The sequence below is a fragment of the Phascolarctos cinereus genome, unplaced genomic scaffold (assembly GCF_003287225.1).
Source record: "Phascolarctos cinereus isolate Bilbo 61053 unplaced genomic scaffold, phaCin_HiC Scaffold_726;HRSCAF=1367, whole genome shotgun sequence".
In the NCBI taxonomy this organism is placed as follows: domain Eukaryota; kingdom Metazoa; phylum Chordata; class Mammalia; order Diprotodontia; family Phascolarctidae; genus Phascolarctos; species Phascolarctos cinereus.
The window spans coordinates 145,272,495-145,295,968 of NW_027556098.1; the positions used below are offsets into that span (position 1 = coordinate 145,272,495).

Below are 23,474 nucleotides of genomic sequence, written 5' to 3' on the forward strand. Positions count from 1 at the left end.
GGAACACAATCAGGATGACACAAGATTTAGCAGCTTCTACATTAAAGGACCGCAGGGCATGGAATATAATATTCCAGAGGGCAAAGGAGATAGGATTATAACCAAGAATCACCTACCCAGCAAACCTGAGTATAATCCTTCAGGGGAAAAAATGGTCATTCAGTGAATTAGAAGACTTTCAAGCATTCCTGATGAAAAGACCAGAGCTAAACAGAACTTTCAAATACAGGACTCCAGTGGAACATGAAGAGGTAAACAGGAAAGAGAAATCATAAGAGACTTATTAAGACTGAACTGTTTACATTCCTGCATGGAAAGATGGTATCTGTAACTCATGAGAACTTTGTCAGTATTAGGGTAGTTGAAGGAAAAAAACTGTATGGATGTATAGATAGATATAGATAGATAGATAGATAGATAGATAGATAGATAGATAGATAGATAGATAGGTAGAGGGCACAGGGTGAGTTGCAGATTAAGGGGTCATATCTGGAGAATAAAATTAAGGAATGAGAGAGGATGATACTGGGAGAAGAAGAAAGAGGTAAAACGTGGAAAATTGTCTCACAAAAAAAAAAACAGAAAAGTCTCTCACAGTGGAGGGAAAACAGGGGAAGGTGAGAGGGAATGAGGGAACCTTATTTTCATAGGATTTGGCTTAAGGAGAGAATAACATACACATTCAACTGGGTATGGAAATCTGTCTTACCCTACAGGAAAATAGGGGGAGAAGGGGACAAGAGAGCTGGGGGGGGGGTGATAGAGAGGAGGGCAGATTGGGAAAGAGGATAATCAGAAGCAAATATTTCTGAGGAGGGACAGGGTCAAAAGAAAGAATAGAATAAATGGGAGGACAGTATAGGATTAAGGGAAATAGAGTTAGTTTTTCACAACATGGCTACTAAGGAAGTGTTTTGCATAACTGCACATGTACAACCTATATTGAGTTGCTTGCCTTTTCAATGAGGGTGGGTGGGGAGGGAGGAAGGGAGAAAATTTGGAACTCAAAGTTTTAAAAACACATGTTTTTTAAAAAAAAATGTTTCCACATGCGACTGGGAAATAAGAAATACAGGAAATGGGGTACAGAAGTCTATCCTGCTCTACAGGAAAATAGAAGGGGAAGGGGATAAGAGAAGGGAGGGAGGAGAGATAGAAGAGAAGGCAGACCAGGGGAAGGGGTATTCAGAATGCATGCCATCTTGAGGTGGGGGGAGGGGTGAGAAATTTGGAACTCAAAAACTTGTGGAAGTGAATATTGAAAACTAAAAATAAATAAATTTAAAAGCTTAAAAAAAATCCTGTCTTGGGGTCTTTATGATCCTGGACAAGTCATTTAACCCCCAATGGATGTCAACTTCCTTATGAATAAAATGAGAGCCTGGACTTGATAATCTCTAGGACCCTTCCATCTCTAATTCCACCATCCTGTGACTAGAGCTGGAAACACTAGCATGATTTTCTTGTAGACTAAAGCCTAAAAAGCTAAGCCTATGGGAAGATAGTGTTCCTGAGTGTCACTGTGATCCAACCATGGCAAATTCAGAGGTAGAACGGAGCAGTATCTATTTTATTTGGTAACTGTATCCTTTTTAATATCTAATAAATTTATTTTTGTTGAATTTTATGATGCACTAGTGTTTTACTGTGTCCTAATCCCAAGTCTGGATCCCTGCCCTGGCTTGAACTATTTTAAATTGGTAATTAAATAATAATTGCATTATTTTTAATATCTTAGTCTAAGTAGATGTGTTTTTATTGAATTTTATGATGTACTAGTGTTTCAATCCCAAGCCTGAATCCCTGGCCTGAGCTAAGCCTGGCCTAGAACAATACTCATTAATTGGAGAATGGCTAAACAAATTGTGGCACATAAATATAATGGACTCTCCTGTACCACAAGAAACAACACAAAGAATTCTGAGACACTCAGAAAAGCTATTATGAATTGACAGTATACAGAACCAGGAAAACAAAACGTGCAAAGTCATTAATGGAAAGGCTGAAAAATAACAATAACAACAAAACAACATGTAATTACACTGACTAAGCTTAGCCTGGGAGAAAAGAAGAGAAAATGCTTTTCCCTTCCTTCACTAGAAGAGGCTAATGAGTGTAGAATACAATAACTGCTGTCAGACAAGGTCTCTGTGTTGCTTAGTTTTGCTGAACTTTAAAAAAAAAAAATTTTGTGGAGACAGTCCAGGATCCCGAGCTCAAAAGCTTTGGTAAATGGCAGTGTCCCTAAAACCAACTGAGCAATGGAAATGGCAATGCTAGGGTCTTCAATCCTCATACTGGGAAGCAAACCCTGTGGAGAAGCAGCATGGCAACTCCTCCTGAAGGTGCCAGTCACATCTCTATTAAAAACTCACAAAAGAAAAGTTCTCGTCACCAAAGTCTTTAGCACTGCAAATGTTAAACATTTGCCCCAAAGACTACAGGACCTTTTCATCTCACTTGCTGGTCAAACTGTCCATGTGTTGTCCCCCACTATTAGAATGTGAACAACTATTTTACACGTAGTAAATGCTTAATAAAATGCTTTATTAATTCATTCAAGTAAAAACAAAAGAACAATTAAAACAAAAACTTCCAACCTTCACCATATCTCCTTGTTTTCAAAACCTTTTTTTTTTTGGTCTCTACTACTTACAAAAGCCTCAAAGAACCATGACACAAGTTGGCCTGCACTCCTATTCTGTCAAAGCACCATTTGCCTGGACTTCAAGGACGTCAGCTAAGTTCTGAAAACAGATGAGGTAAGTTAGTTATCGCATGCTGCTTCTGCCAGCTGGATAGCTGCCTCTACAAAACAAAGTCTTGAAAGATTTATGCGCTGAACCCTTAAACACAAGGCTGTTCTCAGCTAATAACCACTAACAAACCCAAAAAGAGGCTCCCAAAAATTAACAATGGTCTTAGAAAAAAAAGCTTAATAACTTAGAAGCCTGTACACCAAACTGATAACCTAGAAGCATAATTATTAGGATAATCATTTTAGAAGACTGATAGAATTCTACTATAGAACCAGAAATAGAGAACTGCATTTCATGAGAAAAGCTAAATTACTTAGAAAATGAAGAAGTGATAACTGTAGATAGGTTTTTGACTGTTCCAGAAAATACTGTCACTGACAAACTGGGAAAGCAACAGTCCAGATGATGCCACTGAGAAATGAGGGAAGATCTGACTACATTTACATCCAAAGTTATGAATGGCTTAGTTGTATGCAATTGGTATTGGGGCCTGTTCATTTATTATATCTTGACAAAGGACTCTGGAATATGTAAGTCTGCAGCAGAAATGAAATTAAATGGAATTGCTAATAGTTTGGAAGACAAGGGGAAAAAAACTGAAATGACTCTCTTAAGGAGAAAATTGAATCTATGAACTCAGGATGCAATTCAACAAGTGAAAGGGATATATACAGTAAGTGACAAAAATAAAACACTTTAACATTTATAATCGTTCCCACTTAAATACATGTATATCTCTCTAAACTTTTCCTCTCTTTTTTCCTCCCAACTGCCTTGCTTCATTTAAACAAACAGGTCTCCAAGATGTCTAGGAGAAAAAACAGCTATCATGATGCCCTTTCTAGCTACCATACTATTTCCTTCTTTGCCACATTTATTTACAGATACTTCCATTTCTTCTACCCACTCTCATCAATCAACAAATATTTATTATAAACACCCACCCCATGCAAAGACTTCGTTGTTTCAATGCCTGCCTCAGAAGTGGATATACCAACTAATCAGTGGAATAGATTCGGTTTCTGAACTACAGAAGCCAACAAGCATAGTAGTACAATGTTAGATAAATGCAAAGACCACAACTACTGAAGTTAAGGACACCCTATTCAACAAAAATTGCTAGGAAAACTGGAATACAGTCTGGTAAAAATTAGACTTAGTCCCTTTCTCATAACAAGAAAGCTCCAAACACATATGATTCACATACAAAAAAAGTTACATTACATACATCATAAACAAAGCACCATAAAAAGGTAGGTGTAAGAAATAATTACTTTCAGATCTAGGAAATAAGGGAAGAGTTCATGACCAAATATGGAATAAAAGAGAATCATGGAAGATAAAATGAACAATTCTGATTGCAAAAAAATTAAAATGTTCCAGCAAAAACAAAACAAAGTAGTTAAAATTGAGAAAAAAAATAGTTAATTGGGGAAAAAAATCTTTGCAGCAAATTTCTCTCATAACCAAAACACATAATGTATTGATTCAAATTTCTAAAAACAACAGCCATTTCCCTATAGATAAGTGGTCGAAGATTGCAAGCCAGCAGTTTTCAAAGGAAGAAACCCAAGCTATCAGCAACCACATGAAAAAATGTTCCAAATCACTAATAATTGAGAAATACAAATTAAAGCAACTCTGAGGTAAAATCTCACAACTTTTATATTAGCAGAAGAGGACCAAAAGAAAAAAAATGACACTTGTTGAAGGGCTGAGAGAAAATAGGTCCATTACTGCACCGCTGGATCTGGGATCTGGTATAGTAATTCTGGTCTGTAATTTGGAACTATCCCCAAAGTCACTAAACTATGCAAATCTTTTGATTCAGCAATATTACGAGGCCTAAACCCCAAAGATATGAAAGAAAGAGAAAAAGGATCCAAATTCACAAAAACATTTATGTAAATAGCTCTTTTTTGGTGGCAAAGAACTGAAAACTAAGGGTATGCTTATCAACTGGAGAATGACTGAAGAAACTGTAGCATAACAGCATATTATTCTACCATATGAAAAGAAAAAAAATGGGATGAAACTTGAGAAGTCTTATATGAACTGATGCAGATTTGTAAAGTGAGTAGAATCAGACCAATTTATAAAATAACCACAATAATGTAAATACAAACAACTCTGAAAGACTATGAATTCTGATCAATGTAACGATCAACCATGATTTCAGATGATTAATGATAAATAATGTTACTCATCTTCTAACAAAGAGATGGCTTCAGGGTATAATACAAAACATATGTTTTTGGGCATGGTCTAATGTGGGAATTCGTTTTTCTTGGCTTTGCAATTTTTTAAAATAAGAATTTTATGTTAATGGCTTGGTTTTTTTATTTGGGGATAGGAAGAAGAAAGGAGAAGGGGCTAGCAAAAGTCTCTCTTTTCCCTACACCCTCACTCCCAAAAAAACCCTAGAAAGCTAGAAGAAATCACCAACAGGCAGGAGCTTTTAAGTTACATTTTGAATGCATTACACATTTGACAGTAAGTTCTACATAAGAGTTTCACAGTTTTATGTACAATCTTCTCTTTCTGTTCTAGCATGGACATGGAAATGTTCATTTTGTTGTTGTCTGCAAAGTTCAGGGTAAAATTACACGAAAATTTAAAAATTAAAATCTGAATAGAAACTGAATCTGAACAGAATTAAAAGAATCCAAATTCTATCCATTTCACCCCAGTTGTCATGCTCTTGAAGGGCAATGACCTTCAGGATGTTTCATTTGATGTTTTGACTGCTACCATGCTGAAATTCTCCCTCATTTTAATTTTTAAATTCTTATTCCAATATAGCAGCTGAGGGAAACACAAGTTTGGAGTACAAACTCATTTATAAATCTTACAAAAGAAAATGGTAGAAGATTATGATTAATATCAATCACCTCATAAATTACCAAAAAAAATCGAATAGTGAACTCTATAAAGTTTGGGGAGCTTCAACTAAGCCAGATAACTCCCAGATCATTTATGAACGAAAATGGCAGGAAGAAAACAAAGAAATGGAAAAGAGAAAAGACAAAATTCTTTTCTCCATCAATAATAGAACTACTATATCTGAACTAATATCACATCTCTAATGTGCTACATTGAGAGCAAGTAGGAATGAAAATGAAGAAAATAAAGGTAAGAGTTAACAGTTGTATACCAACAATATGCAACATCAAATACATATTCACAGAAAGGAGTCATGCTGACAGTTCTGAGATCACTAACAGATTGAATCTCAAGGTAAAAAGGGCAGGACACCAAAGATTCAGGGGGGAAAAAAAATGATGGACCTTTTCTTTTTTCTAAATGAGAGAAAATATCAATAACTACTAATCCACAAGCCTAATTTTTTTATAACAAACATACTCATTTAGAGCATATTTGATGAAGATTTATAAGGAAATAGGCAGACTTTCAGACACTATATACTATAGTAGATTATATCTTTACAGTCACACAACTGACTAAAAAGTATAATGAATATAATCCTACTGAACTTACTGGTTTGTTGACTATCTTAGTACTGTCTATCTATGAGCACTTGACTTACAAAACATATCCTTAAACAATCTCATCTAACAACATGTCTCCTAGGCACATGATAAAAACATACAAGGTTCTCCAAAATACATATCAGAGATAATTCTGTTTAAAAACAAACAAAAAAATCCACACCTCTGATCATTAGTATCATGAGGGGCATAAAAAAAAATGACTGCTAATAAGGTTTGCCCTTGTCATCGACAATACCCAGTAAAGAGCTCAAATTAGGGGCAACTAGGTGGCACAGTGGATAGCTCACCAGCCCAGAAGTCAGGAGGACCTGAGTCAAATCCAGCCTCAGACCAAATACTTGACACTAGCTGTGTGACCCTGGGCAAGTCACTTAACCCCAAATGCCTTTAAAAAAAAAAAAGAGTTCAAATCAAAGAGGGAGGTTCCCTACAGATGGCGAGGTCCTCCAGATGCCCTGGCTTACGGATGACTTTCTGCTCACTTCATCAGGCCATAGGACACTGTAGAGAGTCCTAAGTAAGAGCCATCACTGAAAACAGTACAGTCACGTATCTAAATAAGAAATAACGATGTACTTAAATAAGAAAAAATTAGAAAAAAAATAAGAAAAAGGTGGACGAATAAGCTTCTTTTCCAGACTGACACATATCTCAGCTTTCATACCACAGAGCCTAACCATTAGTACATACGCTAGACATACACTGCAGATGGACAATAAACTAGGCCTAGAATTAAGCAGGGGAGAGTGAGATGCATTGGGAAGCTGTTAAACTATTTTTAAATTAGCTCTAGCATCTCCTTGCATCAAAGGTTCATCTTTTAAACAATATTCTTCCAGTGATGCTGTATGTTTATAAATACACCATTGCTTTTAAAGTCTGCTCAGCTAAGTTTCTGATTAGAGTTCTAGAAAAAAGTATAACTAAGACACATTTGCTGGAAGTTAATGTTGGCTGAGGGTTCTAAAACAAACAGTTGCTTATTTTGAAGGTTATAAATTGTTATATGTGTGTATGATGCGGACAACAAAACTATGGTACGATGAGTAACAGGACAAATGTAATTTATGTGATTACAGTTTGTACCCAGAAAAGGAGTAGATAAAAAGACAGATTTCAGAACCCTATCAGCTAACCTTGAAGAGAAAATGATGGATTAAAATGTTGCTTTTGAAGTCTAGCTGAGCAGAACAACAAACGGGAAGCAAAAAATAAGAAAAGCTACTGAGTGGACTGACTAGTGTGGTTGAGATATCATGCCCAGTGAGGAGTTAGTAAAGCAGTACATCCCAACTTAGGTCATCAGTGTAAATATTCAACACAGAAACTACATCATTCAAGTAAATTTCATGGAGATGGCAATGACTTATGAGTTACTCTGAGCACATGGGTTTTTCTCACTCATACGCCTCCTCTGGAAGGTTTCTGTATGTGTCCACTTTTCCCCATAGATTTTGAATGTATTGAGAACATGCCCTTTTGTGTGGATTGTATTGCATTTATTATTTATGCATTTGCTTTAATGAGTACTTGTGATATTACTTCTTCTGCTTCACTGTTAAGTAGTTATATTTAAGCACTCAAAGTGACATTACTGTTAGTGGCTGAATCATATTACCCAGGAAGCATGTACAAGAGATATACAAAAGGAAAACACCGTAGATCTATTATGCAGGAATAGATAACCAATGGGCAACAAATATACTCGAACTAAAGAAAGAGCCTCACACCACCTTGGCAGATCCCTACAATGGAGAAGTTACAGAAGTCACAGATGAGTCATGCAGCAATAGGTATGGATGGGCTGCAACGCACATCAATGGGAGTAGGCACAGATACATCCCAGTGCGTGATGCTTTCCCTAACTATTGCAACCATTAGTGATCTCAAATTTCTATAGCACTTACCATCTATACCACACAACAAGCAACTGATGTTGTCCTTTGTTTGCCTGCATTTCATATAAATGTTAATGCTAACTATCCAAATAAACTAGGTTTAAGAGCAGCAAGTTGATAGGCTTTTTTCATATTTTGTTGTTGTTTCACGGACCCAAAAGTTTTCCTTAGATTTCAGAGTTTAAAAAAAATTTTTTTATTGACATCTTCTGTTTAAAGAAGGGAGGACAGCAAAGGCTGGGGGGGGAAGGGGGGATCATGTATCTAATTTTTTAAAAAGGCAAGAGAAAATATCATTAACTACTGACATATCAACCCAATTTTCTAGAATAATGTACACACTCATTGAAACATACTTGATGAATATTTAAGAAGGAAACAGCCTGGCTTTCACACGTTATATTCTACAATAGATTCTATCTTTACAGTCACGTAGTTGTAAGAAACACAGCTTCTGTTACATATAAGAAACAGAATTTCTATTACATACATAGAACTTTATAAAATAGATATGTATATGTACACATATATAACCCATACACACGTATCAATAAAAAGCTTGCAATAAAATTGCTGATAGTGTGTTTTTGGTTCCATTTATAGCAAGAAATGCCTATACTCCAACAAGGATCGCACAAGGCACGAAGGGTTACTTTTTACAGATGGTCTAAAAACCGTCGGAGGATTTCCAAGTAGGCACAAGGAATTTTAGATTGTAATCTCTGCGAAACATGAACAGTTACCATTTTAGCTATGCAAGTAAGCGTCTAGCGCTAGTAACCCAACTCCACAAGCTGAGAGGACGACAAAATGGTCCTCATCCCACCTGCCAACCTGCCTGCAAAACAGACACAGGAAATATTAGTTTCCAAAGAAAAGCTTTTCCATCTTTCCCATTTAACTTCATCACTCTTGCAATGTAGCTTCTGGGTAAGAGAACAATATATAGTCACAAGAACTGAATGATGGTACAAATCTGTTTTGTCCGACAGAAGTGATTTTCTTCAACTGAACTTGGGGGTGGGAGGTAGGGAAGGAAGAGGACTATGTTTGTCATGTCATGTTTTGTAGCCATGTTTGTCACCAAGCACTGACTAGAAAACACACTATTATTATCTCCTGAGAGTTGGAACCTTTTACCTAGGGTTGAGGGGGGGGGGTTGAGGCAAAACTAAAGAGATGGCTCAGTGATAGGTTATCTATGGCTGAACCGTTTCCTTATTTTCATGAACTTTTAACATCTAACAGGAAATACATAACTATGGATAACCTATGGTATGCACATCATTTAAATCCCATGACTAGTCTAATTTTTTTTAGGTTAAGGCCATACTGCGTGAAGAGTGAAGAGCTAAGTAAGAAGGACAGAATAGTTATTTCTTTTTTTAGGAACTGACAATTCCTCTGTCTCCTCCTTGGGTAGATCAGCTAGCGCTCTGAAACTCATTTTATTATTCCCTTCCAAGTAACTAGAATTGGGTTACTAGTTCTAGAAATCACTTACAGAACTGAAAACATAATTGCAAAGTTTAACCAAGAGTCTAATTTAAAATTCTTCCTGTTTTGCTGCAGACATCCTTACAAAGAAAGGGCCAGGGGGCATTCAGACATTGCACACATCCTAATGGGTACCAATAGTGCCAGGAGATCACAGGCCATTTGATCCACTGCTTTAGGGACTCTGAGCTCCTTACCACTAAGTGTTTAAAAAACAAACAATAAAAGTTACTTTACAAATTCTACCCCACTACTATTAGCAACTTCATTAGTAATCCTGAGACTTCATACTTCAAACATTAGGTAATAAAAAAAACCTATTTTCTAGCTGCTTGCTTGTGCATAGCAACCTCAGGCTTTTTACCATACCGATTCAAGCTGTCACAGGGAAACAGTACTCAAAACTCCCTTAGAGAAAAGTATTCAAACAAGAAATGAATATGAAATTTCATTACCCAACTTGCCAAGAATGTTAGAATGTGTGAACCACCCAGAACCCTCAGAAGATATGAGGTACCCTACCTATGAAAACACCTATTTACTTAAAATTCAAACCATCACAATATTCAGTAACCTGCTATTTTTCTCCATTATACTACATCGTACTTATCAATATAAAAATATAATGCTCATAGAGGCATGTTAGGGCACTTCAAAATTCTGAATCAACGATTTATGTTCAATATAGTTTTGGTATTTAAGTACATTTTACTTTATTTTCATTTTTTAAAACATTTATGACACATAGGTAAAGATAAATTCTACATAGGTAAATATTAAATTCCATAATGTCCAATCCTGGCTGGTAGTTTGAAGAATCTCTCCTCCTCCCTGCCACTATAGCAGTCAAGTGCTGCTCCTTCTATCCTCTCCCTCTACTTAACCCCAGAACTCCCCTTCACCATCCTATTGTCTCCTTAGCCCAAGTTCATTTCTCATTCTCCCTCTTCTACCCCACCCCATGCCTCTTACCAATTAAGCCTATAGACACTACAGACTCACCTCAGTTCAACCTGCCCACCTCACTGACAGAATAATAATGCAAAACCCCATTTAAACTTTTCAATAGCTTCTGGAATTATCCCCCATAAGACTCTATTTCTCCCATTCCCCTCCCTCCCTCCCTCCTAAACAAGGAGTCAGAGTCCTCTCTTGTCAATGTAGCCACAAGAGGGACAGAAAAAAGAAATAATCCCTTTTGTCAGTATGTGAGATAAGACTAAAAAGAAGGAAGTCAAAAAAGGGGTAAGAAATTTTCTTCTGGAACCCAGAAAATCTCAGAGAGCAAAGGGATACAACCAGAGAAGAAGAACCTATTTTCCCACAGAACTACAGGGAAAATGTGGGATTTGTTTACTTTTATGAAATTATACGTTAAGTAAGCTGTCTGCCAGCTAGGAACCTAAGATTGATATCATTATGTTCCTGGGAAAAATGTATTCCAAATCATGTTTTAAAACAAAATCCATAATTTAAATTATGGCAGCATGGTAAGAGTAGAAAAAAAAAAGCAGCCCTGCATTGAGAGTTGAATCCTTGCTCTGTTATCTATCACCTGTGTGTCTCTGGCCAAGTCACATCACCTCCCCAGGGCTTAGTGTTCTAAGAGAATCTCACTAATCTAATCCCTTCCAACTCTAAAATTCTATGATCCTCAATCCAAATATTTTCAGTTAGTGAGAATATTAAATTGATAACATTCTACTCACCAGCAATACAACTCAATATTGATTAAGTGCCTAGGTGCAAGGCACAGTGCTGATATAAAGAAAGCCAGCAGAGGCCCTATATGCAATGAATGAACTCACCAGTGCAGGCAGGTGGGGGGGAGGAGGAGGGGAAGGAAGGGATGACTTGGAAACATATTAAGTACATAAAGAAGATAAAATGGTGTAAAACTATCTTCAAAGGAAACATCCAGCTTTTGCCTGAGGACTCCAATAAGGGCTAATCAACTAAAGGCAAAGTAATATTAGAAATCTGTGGGCAAACACAGTCAAAATATAAATAACCCTCTACTAAGACAAATGAAAATGTGAAAGCATAATGACTCGAGAGGCAGTATAGCGTAATGGATAGTCACCCTAGGTGGGGCAACCATCTCCCTGACACATACCAGCTACATGAATTTGGGTGCAATGTCCCAGGCAACTCTAGGGCTATCAGCAGCAAGGCAGTTGCTAATCTACACTGGCAGTAGGAGTTTACTCTCTTGAAGCTCCTTAATCTAATGAAGTTACCAGTCTGTACAAAAACAAAATACAATAACAACTTACACTGCGTACCTCTGTGTTCCTAACTCAGCAAAAAAAAAAAATTCAACATAGCAAAAACTTTAATAAAGCTAAATAAAAAAATATATATACTTTAATAAAGCTAAATGAAAAAAAATATATATATATCTCCCACAGTAGTCATCTGTGTTCTAGTGAAGAAGGGAAAAGAGTCAGCATCAGGAACTGTAACCTGAGCAAACTTCAACACAGACAGGGAAAGAATCCATCCCAGGCAGAGTGATAAAGACTCAAAGATGGGAATGAGAATGAGAAACAGGATTGAGAACAATGGGCACAGAATAAGAAAAGAGGAGTACTAGGAGATAAGGCTAGATGGTTGTTAAAGCTAGACTCTGAAGGTCTCTTAACTCCAAAGTCCAGGCGTTATCCTTTATTTGGTAGGTATCAGGGAGTCACTAAAGGTTTTATATTAGGGGACATATCCATTCTGCACAGACAGGCATTTGCAGAGGTAGACTACTGCATATGGAGCTGTACTAACGGACTGGTTTACTAAACTGCTTCTTCTATCTCTTTCTAAATCTTCATTGGAAGAAATTAACCAGTCGGTATGGAAGAGGAGAGGAGAATATTTGGAAATAAATGATGTAAAAACAAAAGATAATAAAAATAAAAAATTTTAATTTAAAAATAGGAGTGGAAACTAAGGAACATCTATTGAAATTTGCTTTTTAAAACTATTTGAAATATGTACTTAATTACAATTTAACTTGATTAGTTTCTTAGTGTAGACAAATGAAAAAACCAAAAGGTTATCTGCAAGGGATTATGTAATGCCTGATGCAAATTCTCAGTGATGAGATAAGAGCACTAACAAAGTCTGTGTCAAAGAAAAGGAAGGCAAAGGGGAAGAGAAAATGAAAGGAAAAGATACCCACTTACATATTTAGAAAGAAGAAGACAGGAATATAGTGTCAACAGTATATATCACTTCTCTGTCTATTTAGACTAAAAGATGAGGCACAGAAAAAACAATCAATCTCAGTTCTGAGTTCGAGCCCTACAAACTGCTAAAGGTACCATTAAATTTAATTTGACAATTTACCAATCATTTATTAGACATTTAAAAAGCTAGATGTCCCAAAGACATCATCTCAAACTCAACACATTCAAAATAGAACTCTTTCTTCCCCTGACCTTCCTATTTCTCTTCACAGCATCACTCTCTCTTCAATCTCCCAAGTTTACAACTTCAGAGTAATTCACTATCCTCATTTTGCATATACAATCAGTTGCTAAATCTCATGTGTTTCCAATATATTACAGTGTTTCCCACTGCCTTCTCACTATTCACACAGCCACCACCTTGGTTCAGACCTTCATCACCTCTCTCGTGGATGGCTGCAATGGCTTCCTAATTCGTCTCTCTGCCTTGAGTCTCTCCCTACTCTAATCTATTCACTGTAGAGTTGTAAAACTGAGTTTTCTAACTCTAACTCAGTAAGATAAAACTTCCTCTGCTTTGTATTTAAAGCCCTTCACAGCTTGGTTCCCACCTACGTTTCCAGCCTTAGCTCAACCAAATCTCCCTGTCCCTTGGCACTTTAGTCTCTGCACCTTGGCACTAGCTGTCACCCTTGCCTGGAAATGTATTCCTTCTTTCCCATCACCTCCAAGAATCCCTTATTCTCTTCAAGGAATCAGGCTCAGTTCAAATACCACCACGATGCCTCTCCTAGATTCCCCACTCCCCTACCCAACTGCTAGTGACCACTTTTATTTATTATGCATACACTTGATTATTTATACACACTTGAATGTTATGTTATCTACCCCCAACAGAAACAGGGCAAATTGCATAAGGGCAGGGACTGTTCCACTTTGGTCTTTGTATCCCCAGCATCAAGCACAGTGCACAGCCCAAAATGCTTGGTGGATTAGACTGTCACTTTAATGGTTATGTTATAAAGGCCTTTTCTGCCATTAATAAACAGTATACTGTCCAAGAACTCTATACAGCTGTTTTAAGAAATCAAATTTTCTGTGTGATATGTACATACCAATTATACTCTAATCAAAAAGCTCAAAACAGTCAACTTCTATTTCTCCTCTTAGTTTTAATAAATTTTCTATGTCACGTAAATGTACATTTACTTTCACTTATTGACCTAAGATGATTCCAACAAGAAATTTAATGCATACAAAAGTGAAAAAAATCCATTTAAATGCTACGCACCGGCAAATCCACACTGACATCAGTTCCGTCTAGCAATGACACCCTACATGTAATAATGGACTTGGCATCTCCAGCTGCAGGAATGTGGGTAGCAGCTCGCTGGGCTTCTCTCAGACGTTCCTTCTCCGCATGCTTTCGAATTGACCGGCGCCCCAGCGTTCGTCTGAAAAAACTTAGCATCTTCCTCACTGAAAAATCAAAAGGAAAAGGAAAAAGTTAGCTTTCTCTTTTAAAGATTAGTACTGCATGCCATACCTTTTTTTTTTCAACCTATGAAGCCTTAACATTTGACAAGAGCCCTATCTGTGATTAACCAAGGAAACAAAGGAAAGGACGAGTACCGTGAATTTATCTACACCAGCCTCTTATATTTCCTGCTTTGGATAACCTTGAATCTTCAGAAAGACAAAAAAGTCACCAGTTACTTTCTACCTACTATATCAAAGCAAGTAGCATGGTAGGTGCTGGGGATACAAAGGTGAAGAGTTAACTATCTAAAAATGGGAATCCATGCACACAAATAAGTTATGATACAACCAAAGTTGTTGTCCAATTCCTATGGAGGTCAGTTAAATCCATTCCATTCTATGATCACAAAGGCAACCATATTGAACATGAATGCCATCTACTGTATCACAAAAGAAGGGATGGCTACATCACTGCCAATCCATTATTCTTACTCAAAGTACAGGCCTTTCTGATGATGGGCAAAAAACTTAACTTCCTACAGAAAGGAGAGTACATTAGGAAGGAGCCCTAAGACAGACATCAACATTTACTGAATGCCCACCACAGCAGGTACCAATCAACCCACAAACATGTAGTAAGTACCTTTGTAGCAAGTGATGAGGATACAGACAGAAATTATCTAACCCCTGTTGTGAAAGGACTTACATTCTGTCAGAGAAGAGAACATGCACATGATAAATATATGGTTATTGGATGGGGAAGGCACCAGCAGGTGGAGGGGATGAAGAAAAGCAATGCTTGAGCCAAGGTTTGAAAGAAACAAGAATTCTAAAAGGCAGACACAACATGAGGAGGGAATGCATCCAGGACATCCTGTGCAAAGACACGGAGGTGGGAAAGTACAATGTGTCAGGTACAGCACAAAGGCCAAAGTACAGAAAAGAGAGTAACATATGATACACACAGCAATATAAATATAACGAGTCTAGAAAGGTAGGCTGGAGGCAGACTGTGAAAGGATTTAATTGGAAAACAGAAAAGTTTTCTATTTTACAAAAGGGAAAAGAGCCATCAGAGTCCAATGAACAGAAACATAATCAGACCTGCACTTCAGGAAAACTTTGGCAGCCGTATGGAGATGAACTAGAAAAGGCTGAAACTTGAGCAAAGGAGAATAACCTGGAGGTATTTCAACCCAGACAAAGGTAAACGAGGGCCTAAACTAGAGTGATGGCTTAAACTAGAGCAATGGCTATATGAGTGGAGAGAAAGAGACTGATGTAAGAAATACTATTGTTCAGTCTTTCAATTGTGTCCAACTCTTCACAACCCCATATTCCATAGCACACCAATGTTGTCCATGGCATTTTCTTGGGAAAGATACTGGAGTGATTTGCTGTTTCCTTATCCAGTGGATTAAGGCAAACAGTGACTTGCCCGGTGTCAAACAGCTAATAAGCATCTGAGGCCAAATTTGAACTCAGGTCTTCCTGACACCAGGCCCAGCATTCTATCCACTGAGCCATCTAGCTGCCTCCTAAGAAATACTGCAGAGGTAGAGTAGATAAGTCTGGTTAGTTAAATGGAGTGAGGGAAAGTAAGAAGACAAGGAGGTCTCAGAGGCTATCAACCTGAGTCAACCTGAGTGTCTGAAAAAGATGGTGGAGTTGCTCATAAAAATATTACAAAGGATAAATTTGGAAAGGAAAGAGGAGTTCTTTTTAGAAAATGATGAATTTGACATCCCTGAGGGAGAAAAATGGTTTGTTAAAAATCAAGAGGACACAACAGAGGAAGAAGAGATTATACTTCTATATTTTGGAAAAGGAAAAAAAAATCTAAGAAAAGATGACAATTGAGCTGAACACTGAAGGACAGGTAAGAATTTTCCCCGAGGTAGAGGTCAAGGGTATCCCTGACAAAGGAACTATGTACAAAAGTAAGAAGGAAGGAAAGCATGAATTACCTTCAAAGAATTACCCATATCTGGCTAACACACAGAGTACATAAAAAGGAGAAGATAAGAGTTTTCCAGAGTATAAAGAACCTTAAATGTCATGCAAGAAACACGGACTTAATTCTCTAAAGCTGTGGGACCCATTAAAGGTTTCTCAGCACAAATGTGACAAGATCAGCACAATGCCATAGGAGCATTATTCTAACACCTGTGTGTAGGACAGCTTGCGATGGAGAACTGGAGGTGGAAAGACTGATTGTAATATCGTCTAAGTGAGGGATGAAGGCCCAATCTAAGGTGGGGACACTGGGAGAGAAAAAAACAGGGGCAAATTAACTAGGGAGGTAAAATCAACAGGATTGACTAGAAGCAAAAAGGCAGAGGTAGGAGTCAAAGATGATGTCAAGGTTTCCATTCTTCCTGACTGTAGGGATAATGGTATAGTTATCATAAGTAAAGTCAAGACAATGTGTCCTGGAGGAACAAAGAGTCTGCTTCGGGATAGTAATAAGTTTAAGGTACTGATGAGATATCTAGGTGTATGTGTTCAGCAACCAAGTGGAGCTGTGGGTCTGGAGCTACAGAGAAATGACAGGATTTAAAGATTTGAGAATTTAGGCACAGAGGGGTCTAAATGGTCTAACCATAAAAATGGAAGATTATCTCCAAGAGAGAACTTAAAGAAGAGGCAGAAGGACAGAACAAAAATTTATTATTAAGTAACATCCATGATGTACAAAGATACTGCTCTCCATGAATCTTACTCGCATTGGATTTGGCTTAAGAAGGGAATAACATACACACTCAGCTGGCTATGGAAAGCTATCTTACCCTACAGGAAAACAGGGGGGAAGGGGACAAGAGAGGAAGGGGCTCATAGAAGGGAGGAGGGCAGATTGGGGGAGGGGTAATGAGAAGCAAACATTTCTGAGGAGAGACAGGGTCAAAAGAGAGAACAGAATAAATGGGGGCGGGATAGGATGAAGGGAAATATATTTCGTTTCCCACAGCATGACTACTATGGAAGTGGTCTGCATGACTACACAAGTATAACCTGTATCGAGTTGTTTGCATTCTCAATGAGAGCGGGTGGCGAGGGAGGAAGGGAGAAAATTTGGAAACCAAAGTTTTAAAAACAAATGTTAAAAAATAGTTTTCACATGCAACAATTAAAAAAATTTTTTTAATTAAAAAAAAAGATACTGCTCTCCCAGTTCTCCTTCTACCAGTCTGATTTATATATATATGCATATATACATATACATATACATACACACATATATATTCAACATGTCCAAAAAAGAGAACTCCTCTTTTTCCTCCTGTCAAGGGCACTTACTTTCTAGTCACCAGGTTCAAAACACTGAACCCCCTGGCCTCCTCATTCTACCTCATGCCACAAATTCAATTGGTTGCCAGTTCTACCTCCACAGTATTTCTCCCATCAGTCCCTTTATTTCCACTCATACAACCATCACCCTATCTCAGGTCCTCATCAACTTTTGCCTTAACTGTTCCAAATCTCCTAACTTTTCCCTGCCTCAAGTCTCTCCCTGATCCAATTCACCCTCCACATAGCTGCCAAAGTGATTCTCTTAAAGCAAAAGTCTGACCATGTCATTTCCCAGCTCAGTAAGCTCTACTGGCTCCCACTTGCCTCTAGGATCAAATGTAAACTCTTCTGTTTGTCATTTAAAGCCCTTCATAACCTGGCTGCACTCACCCTCCCCAGGTTTATTAGACAATACTCTCCTTCATGCACTCTATGCTCCAGTCAAACAGGTCTTCTTGTTATTCCTCATACATTCCATATCCTATTTCTGTGCCTTTGCACACCAGGAATGCACTTCCCCCTCTATGAATTCCAAGTTTCTTTCAAAGTTCAGCTAAAACACTTCCTCCTACATAAGATCTTTCCTGATCCCCTAGCAGTCACTGCCTCCCCTCCCACCCCCCGACAAAAAATTATCTTGTATCTTTGTATTTATTTACATAAATTATTTTCCATAGGATATAAGTACCTTGAGGGTAGCGGCAGATTTTATTTTTGTATTGATATCCATGGCATCTAACAGTCCCCGGCATTTAGTAGGGGATTTTAAGAATACTTGATTTAGTCAGAAAGATAAAGGACAAAAGTAGAAAAGAGTTTCAAAGAGAGAGTGGTCAATAATGACAAACATTACAGAGAGGTCAGGGAATAGGATGACTAAAAATGGCCACTTCAACTAAGAAGTCCCTGGTGACCTTTGAGATACTAGTTAAGTAAAGTGGTGGATCCAGAAGTCAGACTGTCATGTGTTAAAGAAAGAGTTACAGAGGTTTGGCAAGGAGAGGGACATGGGATAATAGGTAAGCCAATAAGCTAGGAGAAATAACAAAAGAATGTGAAAGCACTGATGGCAGTCCCTGCACTCAAATGAGCTCACATTCTAATAAGAGGAAACAATGCATATTTTTAGTTTCAATGGAAAGTCCAATGGAAAGGATCAATGATGTTTTTTAAGGAGTAAGACATTTATTTTTAAAAATCTGAACTAAAGACTACATAAAGTTCTTTTTTAAAAAATACAAAAGTTTCTTCAACTAACAAGACAGAATAAAGATTAGAAGAAGCCAAGCTTCCTCTACCGTAGACATAAAAAAAAAAACCCAACAACTAGACAGTTGAAGATTTCAATGTTCACTCAGGAACCAAATAGCATAAAAGGGAAAAAATGAAAACAAAGTTCTTGCTTACCTCCTCATCTTTTTTTAAGACTCACCTGCCAGCAGCCCCTAAATCTCATAATCACAGCTGAAAATTCTATGAGAGGGTCAAATGAAATAGTGAGGAGCCCATCCAGTGAAAACCTCTTAAAATTCTGCCAGCAACATCCCCTTTACCAAAGCTAACAACTGTATATAAATTTTTTTTAAACCGTCGTTTTTTTAGAGACAAGTGCAGTTTCTAAAGCTAAATAAACAGAAATGCTTACTAAGTCTAACTAGAACTTAGTAAGCTCCAGAGGGGCTAGAGTGTGACTGAGCACAGCAGTAATATTAACCCAGCTTCTTCCCTTAGGGACATTACAGCCTTTGTTTACGGAAATGGGCAGAGATTCACTACGAGGATATGCAGCACCAGTAACACCTGAAACTCAGCTCGCTCTTCATTTCCATTGGCTGCAAACCACTCCCCTTTAAAGCAGTAATATTTGAACGGGGGTATAGGAAGGGTCAACATGTGGCAGCATCTGCCCCAGGCCTCCCGCCTGCGGGTTTCGGACAGCCTCTAGGTAACCCCACTAGCGCTAGGCAAGAAAGACAAGACAGTGAACGGCTCACCCCCCTGCAAAGAAAGCTCCACACCCCGGAGCTCAGAAGAGGGCTGCGGACGCCCAGCCCAAGGACTCTTTTGCAATGTAAAGAGAAGAGCAGGGGGAGGTGGTCAGGAATGCGGCTTGTGGACAAAGCTCGCCGGAGCTCAGAGGGCAGAAACGGCTCCGAAAAGGCCAGGACGGAGGAAAATGAGGTGCTCCCGGAGGAGGAAGAGGAGGGTCAGGGAAGGGAATGGGTCTAAAAGAGTAACCAGCACAAAGAAACCGTTTTAACCCTTCCCGGGGAAAGCAAAGGGCAGAAGGGCGCTGGGGACGCACACTGGGGCAGGGGACTCACACGGGGACAGGCGCCCCACTTGCTTCGTTTCGAGGAGCAGACTCCGGAGGAGAAGGGGATGGTGAGGACGAAGGGAGTTTCAGCGAGGCGGCAGCGGGGGCTGGGGCTGAGCCCGCGGGACTCTCGGGAAGCCGGGGGGCTGAGCCCGGGGTCCCGGGGGGCAGCGAGGGCGGACCAGCGCTGGCTCGCCTGGAAGGGGCCGGCGCCTAGGAGAAAAAGAAGCCCGGAGCGGGGCGGGCGCCAGGAGCGAAGCCTCGGGGAGCAGCCTGGCCGGGCCCGGGCGGGAGCGCTCCCAGCCCGCCGGCCCGCACGCACGCAGGCCGGCCAGCTGGCCCGGGGCGGGGCGGGCGGCCCCGGCTCCTCGCTCACCTGGAGGCGGCGGCCGCAGCACTGGCCGCGGCAGAGGAGTCGAAGGCGGGGGACGGGGAGCGGGGAGGCCCCGGGCAGGAGCAGCGCGCTCCGCTCCAGGCGGGGTCCCCGGCCGGCCAAGGGTGGGCTGGGGGCGCAGGCTTCTCCTTGGGGACTCCGGGAAATGGCGGCTCCGGGCACTGGCGGATACAAGCTAATCCCCCGGGAAAACCTGGGCCTCCCCCTGCGCCGGCCCCTTTAAGGAGCTCCCAAGGCCTGCCTTCTGGGCGGGGCCTCGCCTTAAAAGGGCAACGGCGCCTCCCAGGAACTCCTCCCTCTGGGATGGGAAGGGTTCTGGGCTCCTGTGTAAAAAGGCGATTCCAGGAGAGCACACGCGCCTGAAAGGTTCCAGACTCCGAGTTTCTGGGAGTGCCTTTCTCCCCCTGGGCTTCAGATTCCTCACCATTAAATGAGGAAGTTGGACTAGTCCAACTACTCCTCAGTTTGCCTCCTAATTAGTGTCTCTGCTTTTATTCTCTCCCAGTTCCAATCCATCCTCCATCTAGCTGCCAATTAATATTCCTAAGACCCGAGGCTGACCAAGACCCTCCCTCCTCAAAAACCTCCAGTGGCTCCCTATTGCTCTAAGAGCAAACTACAGACTCCTCAGCCTGGTCCCAACCTACCTTTCCACACTATGTCATCTTTTCTACCTTTTAAAATAAATTTTGTCGGTGTCTTTTTTTTTTTAACCGTCATCATACCCTGTACTGGGTATCTCAGTACCTTGACATCCCAAAAAGCCATATAACAAATAATTCCCTATAACAAACCATGTTTTTTAAAGACAGAAAAGAAAATGGGGGGGCAGGGATCAGCATAAGTGATCAATATATCAAAGAAGTCTGAAAAGTATTAGAATGTACACTTGTGGACCTTTCACTTCAGCAAAGGAGTGGGATAGTAGTCAGACTATGTCATACTGGCACTGCTAGATGTTCCCAGAATTTGACAGTCTGTCTTCCATTTACATCCCCTTGCCCAGAAGGTTGTTCTCCATACCTGAAATTCACTGCCTTGTCCCCTGATTCTTACTTAGAATTCATCAATTCATTCAAGGTTTCAGTGAAGCACATACTTTCTGCTCAAAGCGTTTTCCTGATATCCTCTTGTCCCCCCAATTGTCAGTGTTCTCTCCCTCTTCAAATTATTTATCTTATATTTGTCCATGTACATGTTACAGCCATGAAGTACAGGGGTTCTTAACCTTTTTGTGTGTCACGGACCTATTTCATAGGCAAGTGAAACCTATGGGTGGCTCCCTTCTCAGAATAATGTTTTAAATGCATAAACTAAAAACCAATTGTATTGAATATGATTATGAAAATGGTTTTTCTAAGTTCAAAACATAGAAATTAAGAATCTGCATCCAGTAGAATTTCTTTGAGGGCAGGGGCTGTTTTATGTCTATATTTATGCTACCAGTGTATAGCACAATCACTTGTACATAGTAGGCACTTAATTAATGTTTATTGCATTGACTAGATACTCATTAAGACCTTTTCTAACTATCCCTTTTTTATCTTTCTCAAATTAGAATCTGGCACACTGTCACTGATACATGTAACACATTATTAGTTCAGTAATTGAGCATATATTTATTTCCCCTCTTCTGCCAGAATTGTTTAGGACTGAGTTGTTTGCTCAAAGTTAACACAATCCATCAAGATACATGTACACATGATTTTCTATATACGAAAAGAATCATCTGCTATATACCAGTTATCATGAGGAATATTCTCTAAACGACTTCAAAAAGTTTAATAATTTAAGCTGAATGTATGGCAGTCATTTAAACCAGTAAGACATTGTAAATATACCTAAAAGGGATCAAAGAGGAAAAAATGTATATACAAAAATATTTGTAGCATCTTTTTTGGTAGTAGTAAAGAACTGGAAATTAAGGGGATTCCTGTCAATTGGGGAATGACTAAGAAAATTATGGTATATTCATGTAATAAAAAGTTATCATGCCATAAGAAATAACAAGGCATATTTTCAGAGAAACCTAGAAAGATTTATATGGACTGATGAAGAGTAAAGTAAGCAGGAGAAGAACAGTTTATAAGAGCTACAACACATTGTAAAGAAAAACAACTTTAAAAGACTTAAGAACTCTCATCAATTCAGCAACTGACCACAATTCCAAGAACCTATGATGAAATATGCTACCCATGTCCCAACAGAGAGATAATGGATTCAAGACACAGAATGAGACATTTTGGGATGTGGCCAATGCAGGAATTTGCTTTGTTCAACTATGTATATTTGTTAACAAGTGTTTTGTTTGTTTTCCTAATTTTTTTTTTAATTTGTTGGGGGGAGGAAGGTGGAAGAGAGGAAATAAATGCTTGATAGTTGAAAAAATAAACATTCAAAAACAATATAAGTGGAAGTGATGTTGGTGGACTTAATTTCCCATAATACATCACTTTGGGCTATACAGTCACCAGATGAGAATTATGATTGGTGTTAGAAGGCAGATGGTTTAAAAAGGACAAGTGCCAAGAAGCAGTAGGGCTCAAGGCCCTATTTGAGGTTGAAGGTAGACAGAGAGACAAGAAAACTGTGTGGAACAGCTGTCATGGCATCATGTATGCATCATGTTGATAATCACAGAACCAGAGCAAGGACTTCAATCACTCTCTTGCCTGCTGGAGGGACTGATGTTCTATGTACCACATTCTAAGCATACACCACATGGTCTATGATTCTCAGATTGATTGCACCCTTCTGCTGTGTTGGGGTGGGGGTTATATTCTAATTCTATGAATTCTTTTTAAGAATAACGTTTTTAAATTCATTATATAAAATACGTAGGGTTACAAAGGAAACCAATTATATTGAATTCCTTCCAGTCTCTGTAACTCCGGGGAGGATTAAGTATGAGTGCAAAGAATGTTTTTATTCCTTGATCCCTTCTTTGTTATATGTGTCATTTCATGTCTCAATTGCTTTTGCTGTTAGATTGATGAACTGTGATATGTCTAGCAACAGAGTAAGACATTCGGTGGGGAATTGGGCAGTGAGCTGAATAGTCATCTCAGAACATCCATGTAGAACAGTTAACAGGGAGAAGGGCAGTATTACAAAAGTGTGTGGCATGCTTTCATAAAGAGTCAAA

At 39.1% G+C, this 23,474-nt stretch overlaps 1 protein-coding gene across 3 annotated transcripts in view; it reads right to left on the reverse strand.

The window, feature by feature from the left end:
* Positions 1-20,539, reverse strand: part of EPB41L5 (erythrocyte membrane protein band 4.1 like 5) — a 135,015-nt gene extending 114,476 nt beyond the window's left edge. The window contains exons 1-2 of one of the 3 annotated variants that reach the window (XM_020963104.2): positions 20,312-20,539; positions 14,140-14,327 (exon numbers count right to left, since the gene is read on the reverse strand). In XM_020963104.2, the coding sequence (XP_020818763.1) occupies positions 14,140-14,319 (180 nt within the window). In that variant the 5' untranslated portion in view covers positions 14,320-14,327; positions 20,312-20,539. Of the gene's footprint in view, positions 1-14,139; positions 14,328-19,050; positions 19,285-20,311 lie in introns of those variants that run through there. The other 2 variants (XM_020963106.2, XM_020963109.2) reach the window with 2 other exon arrangements.
* Between the last annotated feature and the right edge of the window lie 2,935 nt (positions 20,540-23,474).